Below are 15,456 nucleotides of genomic sequence, written 5' to 3'. Positions count from 1 at the left end.
CTATGAAAGACTGTTGGGAGCTTTTCATAAGCCATTCAGAGTTCTAAAAAGGAACCAGTATGCAAGGATGAACAAATAAATATGGAACTATACACAGAGTTATTTATCCACACTTTTAGTTGTTAAAACAAGTCTGCTTCGCAATCATAATACAGTAATAGTTGACTGTAAGAATCAAAATCAGAGTCTAGTTATAAGTGTAGCTTCATGCAAGCCAGAGTACAAAGTGAGCAACAAGACTGTTAAACCTGAATCAGAGTGGACCCTAATAGAACAGCTAGTTGATGGCAACAGAAAATAATAGGTACTTACTCAATTACAGTGAATGGCCTGTTATCTATAATATTAACAGTAAATTTTATCTATATGGAACCAGAGTTACACTCATTATGTAAGTGATAAGATTTCATTTTTATTTTTTCCATTTGCTTTCCTTTTTTTCTTGTGTAGCATTAGATTGTTATCCTGAAAGTATGGACTTGATTTGGTTTTTCGAACATTTCCTTTATAAGTGTTTATAAATTTCACACATATCTAAAACAATTTCAGTAACAACAATAATTAGGAAGAGCAGGAAAGACTTCCCCTCCCACTCACCTGAAATGGAGTATTTATCCGGCTTGCAAGAGTGTCCAAGATGTGCACATTCTCATGACGGTGCAGAAGGATGAAACGGAGAAAGATCTTGAGTAAGGCTGGCTCAGAAACGCTCCGCAGAAAGAGATCTAGGTATGCAGTTGTAGCCATCACTTCTTCCAATGTCACCTAAAAATGAATACTTATTATGATCTATACCAAAATTCAGACTTGTTTACATTTTTAGAATATCCTGAATACTTGACAAATTAGTTTAAAAAGTAATATGTAAAACAAATTACAAAAACAATATAACACAAATAAACATAGGAACATTACAAAGATAAAAACAGCAGTAACATTCAATACAGTCAGAACAACCTAACAACAACATACATGGCTTTTTTACATTGTAGCATGTATGTGGTTATTTATTTTGATGACTTAATCTGGCTAGTAAATGCCCAACTGCCGCAAATTAAGGGATTAAAAGGTCATGAAAAAAATGAAAATGCAAAGGCCTTGTCACCATGCTAGAAAATCAAGTAACTAACCCATGACGCAAATAAGTGTGGAATCTTTTATAAATTCCGTTTTGGGACTGCTATTCTTTAGCCTGATGATGGGTCGTCTCAGGAACAGTATGTTCCGCAAAACTCTCAAACTTCTCCTAATCATGACAATGTGGTTTTTCTGAAAAGAATTGTGGTGCCAATATGCAAACTATTAAACATATTGTGCAAGATTGCCCACAACATGTGTTCTCTGATTCCCTAGAAGATCTGCATGAAGCCATGCTAGAGGCGATCATCTGGGTAGCTAAATTGGACATCCATTTATGAGGCTACTGCCATAACCTCATAGAGGTTTTACTTCTATGGAAGTAAACATATATACACATGGACAGTATATATATGTTTACTTCTCTTCTATCATGTTCTGATCACATACTAAATAATAATCTTCTCAAAAGCCATTATTTGATTGCTGGAATGGTCAAATCAGTTTGGTGCACAGAATATATTATGGTAGGTTTTCCACATCTCCAACAAACTGATATTTGCTGTTTGAAAAGTCTACCACAATAAATATCGGAATTTATGAAAATCTACTTTATTTTTCTTGCCCCTATATAGCCAACTCTTATTTAACAACTAGAACAAGTTCTTACAAACTCACAGATTTTAAATTATACATTGATTTCTTCCTTCAGCTAAAGCAGGGGTTCCCAACCCCTGGGCCATGGCCCACTACTGGACCTTGAGCCTTTTGGAACTGGGCCGTGGAAGTGGCAGGTGAGTACACATGTGTGTATGCACATCCCCACTCACATGAGCAGCAGATGAATGTTTACCTGTGTGCTTCATTTGCATGAGCAGTGGGCACGTGTGACTTGCACTTGGGCAAATGGAGCTGTGCACACGTGTGCTTGCCCACTGCACATGTGGAACCATCCCCTCTCTCCCCCATCCCACTGGTCTGCAAAGCCGGAAAGGTTGAGGAACTCTGGGCTAAAGGATCCACCAATGTAATGCAAATGTAGAAAAAATTGAATTGCCTTACTTTATTCTACCATTTCATTGCTATGCTCTGTGCCAATTGATAGGAAGTCGTTAGCTATAGTTGAAAAGAAGTGCATTGGCAATTGAGACACCAAGAGCTATTAGCTATTTAGACACTTTTAAATCTCAAAAGACTCAATGAAGGGAAATGCCACAAAAATGTATCTAGGTCATACTCATATAAATATATCTCATTCTCATGTGGTAGATGTCTATGCTTGTAATAAAAATATGTTATTTTGCAACAAGTTAAAATTATTATCAGGAGGCATCACAAGGTAAAACAGGTACACTGCTCAGCTGAAGAGGCTTCTAAGCCAAGTAAAGTGCAGTCAGTGAAGTAAACTAAACTAAATTTGGGGACTGATCTTTGTGACATTATCTTCATTAAAGATACAAATGGTATGCTTATATGAAAAATTCAGAAACCAAGTCCTCAGAATCAAAGGAACTATGGTCTCATGAAAATATTCCTGTTGTGCATTGCCTTTTACAGACATTTTAAAACTTCTGTTTAAACCTCCTTTATATGTAAATCCACCAAGAGAAAGAAGTTTAAAGACTTTATCAGAGGAGCATTAACTGAAATACTGTACACTATGTTCTCTGCAGGAAATATATTATTTTATAAAATTACTTGTAGAAGTTCAGTGCCTAAAAATCTTGCTAATAAACACTTATGAAATAAATGTTCTAACAGTGGAGCAACTGCTGAAGTATAACACAGAATGTATTCAGCAAAAAAAAATGCTTTTACTTCATTCTTGCAAAATTACTTGGGAATGCATGGTGCTTTAATATGCATTTCAATTTAGCTTAGAGAATAAACTGTTATCTTTGCCAATGAAGTCTTATTAAATAAATATAAAAATATTCCCCGTGGAATATTCTGTAGCTGCATGGTTGCAATTTTTTGTATGAAGCTTTGAGATCTAAAAATACTGAAGATTGTATGTTATATTACAAGCCAACAAATAGGAAGAAAATCATCTGAAAAATCAATTTCACTACAAAGATTATAAGGCCCTGATTATTATGAGGCAAAAAGTCAAGAAATAAAAATGTTGAAATAACATCCAAAGAATGAAAGCCAGAGACAACTTTGTAGAACAGCTTTGAAAAACAATGGTCAAATACTTAAGATTCTTAAAGTAATATATAAAATTAATCAATAATAAGGGCTGCAAAAAATGTCTTAAAATTGGACCTTTACTTATGAATAAAACAACTTACGACCAGAAATCTGGCCCCAATTGCCAGTTGTAAATCCAGAACTATCTAGAAATATACTTTATCTGTAATGATCTACACAATTTCCATAATGATGTAAATTCGGTAATAATAACATTTGTATCAATTTATATAATTTGCATAATAATGTCTTTACATAAATGCCATATAGTAATAGAAGAAATTTACATTTTAAATAATTCTTCTGTAAAGAATAATTTACATTTACACAATGGTGAAAACAGAGATGAAGATTTAACTTCACACCTAATAAGTAACTGGGAACAATGGACAGTTTGTCCTTTGAGTGGTTCATTAAACTGAGCTTGCATGGTATCAGAAAAAAGTTGTCAAGAAAAAAAAGTTCTAACAGTTAATGGAAAAAAGGTTTCTATAATTAACAGTAATTTCTTGTTACATCATCACTTTCTGGGGCATACAATTCTATTCAAATTAGCACAATGTTAAAATATTCTTTCATTTAAGTTAGTGGAGATGAGAGACCAACACAGAGAAATAAATCTTTAAAAATATACACATGTACAAGTGCTAGCCAGAGACAACAGTGACTCAGCTTGGATTATTGATCAGAAATGCCTTTATAATAAAGACAGTTTTGTAACATGTGGGGACAAAAAAAATTTCTTATTGAGGTTAGAAAGAAGTGATCTACCCCCAAAAGTTGTAATTCAGATGCCACTAGAATAATCTAGTCCAGTCCCACGCTGAGTGCAAGATTGCACAGAAAGATTCTGGTTCTGTTTGAGACTCCTAGCAAAAGAAGCCTTCCCCACATCATATAACAGCCTGATTCAGTGGCTGACAATCTGCATATTCTCTCCCATTGTTTTTATGAATGTTAGATCAATCCTGATTCTGACCCACAGACAATAAGTTCACTCTCCTTCTTTATGTCAACGCTTGTTATAAGATATCTGAAGACTGCTATATCAGCTTTTTTTGTAGGCTTAATACAGATAGATCCTTCAACAATTCCTCCAGGTTTTGGATTTCAGATCCTTTACTAATTTGGAAGCTGTCCTTTAAACTTCCTACTAATGTCACTATCCTTTCTAAACTGTGATAATCAGAAGTTTACTTTTATTTGTTTTTTTGTTTTGTTTTGTTTTTGCATCCAGAACTTGACACAGGACTTTATTGGGGCCTGACCAGGACAGAGTAGATTTTAATTAATATTTGGGAGAGGGACTAAACAAAAAAGGACGATGTATATTCTTACTTTAGCAAATATAATCCTAGGTTTCAGGGCTGTATCATGGCTCTTCTTCAAGTCCACTAGATGGCGGATACTCACCTTCTCTAGCTAATGTATTTAAAGATAAAATAAATGACACTGATAAAAGTTGGTGTATGTTCAAAATTGCTCTGAATGTGGAAATAATAAACTGCGGCCACTTTTGTTTAATAAATTATTAGAGGTTAAATTGTGTTATCTATTTTGTGTGAAAAAAATGTAAGATTGCAATCATATCATTTTTATTCAAGTATCTTATTAGTAGCTACTCTAAATACACTTTTTTTCATCTACAAAATCCCTTTCACATCCTACAAATCTTCTCTACCGATACCATTATTCTGGGGAGGGGAACTGATAAAAGAGGCAGTTTGGTCTAGTCGTTACAGTATCAGGTTAGAAACCAGGAGATTATGAGTTCTAGTCCTGCTTTAGGCAGAAAAGCTGTTTGGGTAATCTTGGACCACTCACTCTCTCTCAAGCCCAATCTGTCTCCCCCTGTTCTGGGGAAAAGAGGAAGAGGATGGAATATTAGGTACGTTTACCCACTCTTAGTAGTTTGCACACTTAATAAAGGTGTGATGTATGTATGTATGTATATGTGAAAAATGACCACAAAAAAGTAATTACGGTAATAAGTGGATGTCATACCACATGTTGAGAATTAGAAGATAAGTTAAGTAAAGATAAGCAAAATTAATTAATTTTTAATTAATGTTTATTAATTTTATTAATTTTTATTAATGTTTTAAATAGCAAGTTATGCTGAAAGATTTTCATAAGTTGTTGTAACATTCCAACATTTAATAGCTAAAATGTATATACTACAAGAATACATTTTGAAATATCAATCTACATTTGACGTAACTGCTAGGTTCTAATTTAAATTTCCGATCTAGCTTGTTATGTTTATGGGTTGCATCTGGAGAATAACATGTTTATTTAGGCAACAGATTCAAAACATAATGAGAAAAAAAAATGAGAACATAATTAACAATGAACTTTGTCAAGAAATCCTTTGTCGAGGAAATCCATATATTTTAAATTAATTATTCTACTTATTAAAGTGATTTTTCTTTTATTTAAAGTTTTTTTTAAAGTTTACAAAAGATTTACAAGATTCAAAGAGAGAAGGCAGAGATAATTCCTTACCCACATACCTTTTTCTAAAAATAAAAAAGGCTTTATTAGGAACAAAGAAAGGTTTTACTACTCTTATAGCAAATAAAAGACTACACAATAATTAAGAGCTAATGAAAGTTCTGCATATAAATGGAGACATTCAACTAAAAGTGAATGCCTGTTTTATTAAACTCTTCAAGTGAAACAAACATTTGTGCTTTGTTCAACATATCAGGAAAATATCAGAACCAGAGGTAGAATTATGAACTTAGGTATGAACAAGCTTTTAATATTAGGTTGATTTTTTTTTACTCCTGTAATCCAAGTTGTATTAGTCAAGCCTCCTGCATAATGAAATTACACATTACTGATCTAATGCAGTACAACCTGCATTGTTGCCAAATATATATATTAAAAGCCTCTATATTAAAAACATGCCAGCTTATGATTTGGAGTATTATCTATTTGACATCTCATTCATCAAATTTTAAAAGAATACTTTGTTCTACCGAAGAGAAATCACTTTTTGCTTTTGTTTTTTTCCTTTCATTCAATTGCGTCAGGTTCTTGGAGACTATCTGGGCGAGTCTCTGCAATTTTCTTGGCAAAGGTTTATTTCAGAAGTGGTTTGTCATTGCCTTGTTTCTAGGGCTGAGAGAAAATGATAGGCCCAGCATCACCCAACATCATGGCTTTGTGAGCAAGGCAGGACTACAACTTAATCTCCTGGTTTCTAACCTCATGCCTTAACCACTACACCAAACAGGTTCTCTGCTTTTTCAAAGCCCAAATATTGAATTGTGCAATTTTAACATACATTTAAAGAAGCTGAACAATGAATAAACCATATCCATATTTTAAATTTATGATTCATTAACTTTATGATTCATTGACTAAAATATATTATTTATCACTAACCTTATGGAGAGCTGGGGCCATAACTGGAACCAAAAATCCATTATAAATGTAATTCACAAGCTGGTTACGAATCAAAGAATGTGCCACCTAAAAATGGAAAGAGAAAGAGAAGGATATACCTGAAACAATAACTAATCATTTACTTTACTACTGTGCAATTTTAACATACATTTAAAGAAGCTGAACAATGAATAAACCATATCCATATTTTAAATTTTCTCTAGGTCCAACATCTACACTTGCAAAATTAACATTTTTCAGACATTTTACATCATTTATATATCGTTTATATATTTAGAAACTGCCCATTCCCCTCAGAGAGCGACTCCGATCAGTGTACAAATATACATAAAAGCATAAAAGCTATTCATAAACATTTTAATAAAAAGCAGTTAGAAAAAATAACAACTAAAATTTAAAAAAATAAAAAGTGGGAGATAGCTGTGCGCCCCAAGCAAAAATGTATTACTCATTTATTTACTTACTTACTTACTTACTTACTTACTTACTTACTTACTTACTTATTTATTTATTTATTTATTTATTTATTTATTTATTTATTTGAAATAAATGCTTTTAGCAGGTTTTTCAGTTCTAATTGTCAATTAATCACTATCATTTCCATACAGATCTCTAAAATATCCTTCCCATCATGCCTGACTTCAGTCTATTCCAAATCATTATAGGCTCCTTCTTTAGCATTCTTGACAAAATAAAAAATAAATAAAACATTTTTTTAAAAAAAATCCATCAAAATGATTTCAATTCAAGCATTTTTACGTACACTGTTAACTATTAGTCTCTCACTATGAAAATGTAAATTCAATGCTGAGAAACATACACACCAAATTACTTACTAAATCTTAACCAGTTAATGTTAAAAAAAATCACTACAAATTTCATGACTTCCAAATATTGAATTTAATATTTTACTGATAATGAACTGTATAAGCTATGCAATAGGTATTTGTTATATTTCTCTTTACTTCTAATCTGTCATGAAATTTAAAAACTAAATCACCAAACTTGAGTATCAAAATTGTTTTTAAAAAGTCAATTCATTTTAGCTATTGAAAAGGTAGATAAGATGAAACAGTTTCACGCACAAGAAACCAGCGCTGGGATAGAGTTCAAAAGTACTACGAGTTTATTTCATGATACCTATACACAAAAATCTTATCTACTAGTAGTCAAGGCACTAGATAAGAGTCAACAGAATTCATGGGGAGCTGACTTAGTTCTCCTGTGAGAGCACAGCCACTTTAAATTAATGACACATTTGACCCCACCCTTGGACTCAGCCTGTTCATCTAAATCCAAAGATAGATAAAACTATATGTGCTGTGAATAATTTAAATAGGAAAACACTTACTTCCATAATATGAGAACCCAGATTATCTAATTAATTCTAATAGCAAAATATCATTTTTTCTCACCAACATAAACACTGAAATTTGCTGCCAGTCATTTACTTGGAAATTTAAAACAAGAATGTAAAACTTTTCTCAGCCAAGGAAGAAACTTCTTCAAAAGTGACTAGAGGCCAGTTAAGAAATGAATTTAATTTAAACTTTAAAGTTAATTAAATTAATCCTTAGTAATTTAGTACTTTCTTGTACTGTGCCATCCAAAGCCTCTGATACTCCATGTTTTATGAAACATAAAGTTATTAATCACTGCTAGCAACTGTAGCTTATTTGTATGATCTACCGGAGTATGCCTCTAAATACCAATTATCAGCAACCATGACCTGGAGAATATTATTTTATTCATTCTGCTTTGGCTGTTTCATACAGGGTGCTGGACTAGGTAAGCCTGAAGCGTCAACATGCTAATATAAAACCTTGGCTATGATCTTGAGGGACTTCACAAAGTACCACATTACATCTTTCAGTTAAAAATAGCAAACAGTATTTAATACATGACTAACAATAGCATGTTTTATAATCGAAATATAAATGAATGGATCGATCTGCTATTTTTAAGAGCACTCCTGTCAGGGCCCTGTTGGAGCCCGAGTCTGAAGAGGAAGAGGAGGAGATGGAGCAGGAGCTGGTGCATGGGGATGGTGCAGTCTCTATGGCTCAGGAGGAACAACCTGAGAACGAAGACAAGGCAGTCCCGGGCCCATCGGGCCTCGGAAGAGTAGGCAAGGAAGAAGAGAAGGCTTAGGGTGATCAAGGAAGAGCAGAAGAGCAAATGCCTCCCCCGTCCAGTCCCCAAGTATGAAGAATGGAAAGAAGGCAGAGTTAGCGCAGGGCAACCCGACTACTCAGCAGGAGGGCGCCCTGCCCCTCCTCACAAGGTTCACCTGCAGAGTAACATTTAAGAAGACACCGTGAGGAAGGACTTTTGCCAGAAACAAATGTTTGTTTTCAGATTATACTCCCTTAGCTTTGCCTGCTTTCGCCTTGCTTTAAGAACTGCTTTTGTCTGCATCAAAGACTGCTTTTTGCTTTGCTTGAAGAACTGCTTTTGCTCTGTGAGTCATTTGCCTTGCTGTGAGGACTGTTCTTGGCTTGCCCTAGCCCTGAAGATTCTCCTTTCAAACCTGCTTTGCCTTGGACCCCGTCTTGTTTTGAGAAGTGTTCTTTGCCTTTTGGTTTGAACTGTGCCCTTGTTTGTGAACTGTGTTTGTCTTTTGTTTCCCTGTGCCCCTTTTGGAAAACTGCTCCTTGCCTTGGACCTTTGCCTGGCTCTGAGAACTGCCCTGGCTTTCTGTCTGGACTTTTGCTTGTGGACTTGCCAAGTAATTAAAGACTGTTGTTTGGGGGAATGGGGGTGGAGCCTGGCTGGTCAGTGGAAAGTCATTTGTTAAACCTTTCCAAGAGCAATAAGGAACTCTCTGGAGCAGTGGTTCTCAACCTGTGGATCGGGACCCCATTTGGGGTCGATCGACCATTTCATGGGGATCGCCAAGCAAGGCTGTCCGCCATTTTTTTTGTCCACCATTTTTTTTGTCCGCCATTTTTCCCCCCTTTTCCAGCAGGTGCCTTACCTCCCTTGGGCTGGGCCAGCTGGTGGTCGGCCGGCTCCATCTCTGCCGCTTACCAGCTACGCCTTGGCCGGCGCAGGGGGCGGAACCCCGCATGCATGGCACTCCCAGGCAGGGAAAGTCCTCGACTTACGACCGGTTGGGTAGTCCTCAACTTACGACCGGTTTAGTCCTCGACTTACAACCAGTTTAGTCCTCGACGTACGACCGGTTTAGTCCTCGACTTACGACTGATTGGGGTCGCGGCATTAAAAAGGTTGAGAACCACTGCTCTGGAGCCTGCCTAGTCTTGCCTATTTAGGTCATAACAACTCTACTCAAAGAAAAGCGTAGCCTTTGACTCCTAAGAATGGCTCCCACATTCAGAAATTATTCTATATTTAGAATGTGCATGTATACAAAATAAATCTACAACCTTTTAAAAACATAATTGGCAAGATTCCTTTGACAAAAACCTCTCATACAAAGTCTTGCATTCTGGAAACACTACTGAGTTTCTGTGACTAGTAAAACCTGCACAAATCAAATCAAAGGTATAGATGCAATAATATCCTGAATACAGCATGAAAGTGGTATACTACTACATCTTATCACTAAACAGATGAGGAACAAGTAGCAGAATGGAAAAAATCCCCGATTACTAATCTATCTAAAATAAAGAATATGAGAAAACCAGACAAATTTTAAATACCGAACAATTCAAACTCACGTACATATACACAGTATATTCTGTTATCATAAAGCAAAATGTAATTACAGGTAATTCTTGACTTAAGACCATTCATTTAATGACCTTTCAAAGTTACAATGATGCTGAAAAAAATGAATTACTGCTAATCGCACTTATGGGCATTGCGGCATTCCCTGAATTACAAAATTTGGACTCTTGGCAACTGGCATGTATTTACAACAGTTGCAGTATACTGGGATCACGTAATCACCATTTAGGACTTCCCAGGTGGTTTCCACCAAGCAAAGTCAATAAGGGAAATCTGGATTCACTCAACAGCTATGTGATTTGCTTAATGACCATGGCAAAAACGGTTGTTACAAATGGCTGCAATTCACTTAAGGACCACATTGTTTAGCAATGGAAGTTCCGGTCCCAATTATGGTCATAAGTCAAGCACTACCTGTATCACAAAGAAGCACAGGATTTCCCCCCCCCCAAAACCCTAAATTATTGGTTTGCAATAAAAGTTGCTTTATAAATACATGTAAATTATTAACTTTTTGTAACAATGATAGCAATAGAACTTAGGCTTGTATACTACAATATTGCATTCTAACCACTGCGCCATCAGGGCTCCTCTAAATAAACTTGTATTTCACTTATATATTAACAAAATATAACTTATGCTGATATTCACTCATTTAAAAAATTTAGAATATCACACATATAAAATAAATAACCCAATATTTTTTTCTAAATATCTACAAAAATGAATACTACTATTTTAAAATACTATTTCCATTTGTAAGTCTTTTCTCTGGCCCTGTACCTGAATTACTGCATTGCAGAATTCAAAAGAATTCATAAATTGTACAAGAGCTGGACAAAGTAAACAGTCATCTTTTAGAAAACAGTGCCATTCTTCTCCATTGTCCTCCAGCTTCGTAGGCAAAGATGAATACAGACCACTTAAGCCTGTTGCTAGCACCTGCAAGATGAAAGAGAAAGAAAAATAAAGAGAAGAAATACAGGGTGGGGTTTTTTTGTTAAAAAAAACATTTTTGGCATTTTGTTATAAGGCTAGAAACGCTCTTTCAGTTTGCAGAATTTCAGTAATCTAGATTATTTCTTTCCAATAACTGCTATTACACAGTTGAATAGCATCTGAATTTAGGCTAATGGCAGATTTGTATGTACTTAATGTTACCACTTGAAAAGTATTTCTGAACAAATTAATGCAAAGAGAACTTTCCCAATTGAAATAAAATACAACTTGCAGTTTTTTTTTATAGAAAACAGAAAAGGCTCTCTATCAAACAATGGTGTTGTGTGGCTATATCCTTCATGTTACAACATTTCCACAGTTTTGATAACTGGATTAAACATTTAAATAGCAAACAGAAACACATATTTCTATGATGCAACTATGGCTGCCTGAATTATATATACTTACAGAAGTCTGTTGATCTGATTCATATTTCTCAATGTTTAGCTTCATAAACATTAGATATGGAAAGCATAGAATGTGGAAATCTTTTTTTCTAAATTTTGGCAATTTTCTCCCACAATTTGCAGTTTTACATATCTCTTTCTTTCTGAGTAATAGGCTATAGCTCTTTTAAAATGGGATTCACTCATCCACAATCTGCCTATATTACAAAGATACTATCTTTATAGTAGCCAAATATATGAAAGACAAGGCGTAATTAAATTCACTTTAAATATATATCTATAGATTTAGAGCTAAATAACTATGAAATGATTTACACTTGGCATTAATACAAGCAAAACTTCATGAAAGAGTACCAGGCAGTAGTCCCTGGCTTATAACCAGTTACTTAGTGATCATTCGAAATTACCATAGGAACCTCCACACACAAACACACACACAAAAGTACTTACAACCTACTTCTACCTAAGTTCCAATGGCCGGAGCCCTCTTGTGTTCACACTTTGGGCACTTGGAAACTGTCCATCATTTATACAGCATCCTGCAATCATGTGACAATGATTTATGATGCTTTTGCTGAAAACTGGTGTTTACTTCCATTTGTAAGTTTTTTCAGCAAAAATGTCTCATAGCAACCAATAGGTTTGAATCACCACGGCATTTGCTTCACAACAAAGATTCACTTAACAATCATGGTCATTTGCTTAATAACCACCACAAAAACTGTCATAAAATCAGGCCAGTCACATCATTACCCATTTTATGACTGCCCTGACTTATGACTGTTATTGGCAGGCTTCATTAGTGGTCATGCATCAAGGATTACCTGCAGAGTTCTAAGGTTTACAAATGCATATTCAAATTAAAAAAAATCTTGATAGGAGTAGTGAAAATAATTACTGTTTTTTAAACACACAAACATACATATGCAGATAAGATTGAGAGAGAAAAAATTGTATCTATTAGTTATCTACCCATCCACATGCATACAATTTTGGAGACAAAGCAAAAATAAAAACCAGGGGTCCTCAACCCCGAGTCTGTGGACCAGCACCGGGCCACAGCATGCTAGCAACCGGTCTGCACAAACAAGCAAAGCCCCATCCGCTGCATGCAAGCAGAACACGAAACCACGCCCCCTCTGGTCTGCAGAAAAACCTTTCTCCACGGAACCGGTCCCTGGTGCCCAAAAGGTTGGGGGCCTCTGCCATAACTCATAAAAAGAACTAGCTAAAATTCATTTGAAGTAGATAAAAGAGCAAGTTTGTTTTTCCACAGGAGTCAAAATGAAGTATTAATTCATTTAAAAACAAAATATCTTGCCAATTCTAAATGTTTGTGTGTTTGCTTGGAAAAGTGCTTACAAACTTATTCCAGTAACCTAGGTTACAATTAACCAAACTCAGGAAGAAGGAAAATAAGTTTCAGAAATGTTAATTTGACAATATATCTCTAGGTTTGATGTATTCTAGTCACATAAATAAAGACATTAGCTTCCCATCAATTTATTTTGCCAATGTGTTAATTTAGCAGCTATCTTTTTCCAGCAGGCAATTATTCCTGAAAGCTGTCCTTCCAATCATCTTTATTTCAATAAATAAAACTGAGCAACAGAAGAATGTACAAAAAGAATGGTCTTTCCCACTTCCTTATTTTTCCTCCCCACCCCTGACTGACATAGGGAACATAAAAAAGAAATGTACATCCAGTTCTTTCTCTCTCTCCATTTTCATTTTTCTAGCTACCACAAGTTCTAGGTAGCTGATCCCTCTGAGAATGAATATGATTTGACTGTATACTGGGTCTCCAAAGTCAACGGACTTGGGTCACAACAGGACTGGGTCAGAGGAAGATTTCTCATCGTATTTTAGGATATGGGAAGCAGGGGGAAAGTTTGCTCTTAAGATTCAGGGAAGTTAATCAATTCTTCTAATTCTATAGTAGCCACAATGGATGAAGATGACAAGTGGGAAAATTCAGCTCAGTGCAAATTGAATTTTGCTGAATGTTAGAAACATTCCATGTGAGGTCATCACAGCCGATAAAGGAAGTCATGGTGAAAAAATATTATCTAATAATATGCTACCATGGCCCACAACAATTTTGCACAGGATAAAAAGCCGCAATACTGCTGTAGTTTCAGAAAATCTGTTAAAGTGTACTAAAATAATGCTATTGTCTTCTTTTAAAGTACTACTATGCTTAGATATTGTATATTGAAACCTGATCTAGTTGAATTAAAATCTTGACTTTATTGTCTTTGATACAGGTCAGGCTTTGCTTCCAAGCCACTGAAGGCAAATCCCAATTCATCTATTGAAACCAGTACTGTTTAACTTTGCCAGCAGCAAAATAGATTTGGGAAATATTTTGCATGCAAATCACAGCTATAAACTGCGCTTGTGGGAGGCCAATTTACTATTTTAAACTTCCTTGTGGGATGACATTTCCAAGGTCAATTCTCTAAACCCTAATTATAATATCTAGCATAGCTTCTTATATATATGAGCATGGATCTTCATAATTGCTAGCTGCTTCCAGAGGCAGAACATATTTATGAAGTCAGAGAACATTATAGGGCATGACATGTTTGCCAAATAGAAGTAACTCCCATAGAAACATTATTGACAGAATTCAAATACTGTGTGGTATCTGGTTTGATTAACCATAGTTTATTAAATGAATCACAATTACCTAGGTTCATACAATATGCTAAGCTATAAACAACACTGTGTAAATCACAGTAATTGGATTCACATAAACTGCCACTTAAAAATCAAACTATTTTATTGGTCTGCAAGCATCTATCATGCAATTTTTAAAAAATGTGCCTGTTTTGAGGAGAAAGTCTCCAACTTCTAAAATATAATGTATGTCCTAAATAAATCTCCCCAAACATCTTAAATATAACAGCATAATTTCAAGTTGCAGGATACAGTTAATTGCTCCATTCTATATATTTTAATCATAAGGAAATACTACATAGAGTAGAACATTTAACTGGAATTAATTCACTTTAATCAGAATTAGATTATTCAATTGCATCCATGGGGAAATAATAAGAAACCCAAAATCTGAGGCATCATTCTGAGTTCTCTCAAGGGGAGACCAAGGCTTCCCAAACTGGAAAGATCATTCTTATAAAGGTTGCATATTAGAATTATTTAACAATTGAACAGCCCTCAGGAATGTGTTCTTTTTATTATAGCCTCAGGTTTGCTACCTTTATTGCTTACCTCACTCCAACATTCTAAGACAATTATTCTAATTAGAAATGTATTTTGACGATAATGGCCCCTACTGTTTGAAGGTTAACACATTTAGTTTTAATCCTCTAAATAAAAAGACTTCCTAAAAATTAATTGGCAAATATATGCGTGTACACAACAGCATGGATATAGTAAAAGTATTTATCATGGAAATACCTTTTTAAAAATAAGTAATTTTTATATGTATTCATTTAAATTAAACCAACAAGATTTCTCTAGGCTGGAAATATCTTTATGGAGAATGGCATTGGGGATGGAAGGGATAATGGTTCCATTTTATTCTGCATTGCGGGAACCCAACCCATTTTATGACACTTTAGAACATGGATCAGAGAAAGGAAATGAGGCAGAGGTCCTCAACCTTTTGGGCACCAGGGACCGGTTCCATGGAGAGAGGTTTTTCTGC

The 15,456-nt window shown here is 34.9% G+C and overlaps 1 protein-coding gene across 1 annotated transcript in view; it reads right to left on the bottom strand.

Annotated features, from left to right (window-relative positions):
* Positions 1-15,456, bottom strand: part of FAM160A1 (family with sequence similarity 160 member A1) — a 56,835-nt gene that overhangs the window by 20,537 nt on the left and 20,842 nt on the right. The window contains exons 4-6 of the mRNA XM_015825238.1: positions 11,161-11,319; positions 6,664-6,750; positions 598-765 (exon numbers count right to left, since the gene is read on the bottom strand). Of these exons, the coding sequence (XP_015680724.1) occupies positions 598-765; positions 6,664-6,750; positions 11,161-11,319 (414 nt within the window). The remainder of the gene's footprint in view (positions 1-597; positions 766-6,663; positions 6,751-11,160; positions 11,320-15,456) is intronic.

Source organism: Protobothrops mucrosquamatus, unplaced genomic scaffold (assembly GCF_001527695.2).
Source record: "Protobothrops mucrosquamatus isolate PMUCROS unplaced genomic scaffold, P.Mucros_1.0 scaffold2556, whole genome shotgun sequence".
Lineage (NCBI taxonomy): Eukaryota > Metazoa > Chordata > Lepidosauria > Squamata > Viperidae > Protobothrops > Protobothrops mucrosquamatus.
This window is presented reverse-complemented; position numbering and strand designations above follow the sequence as displayed.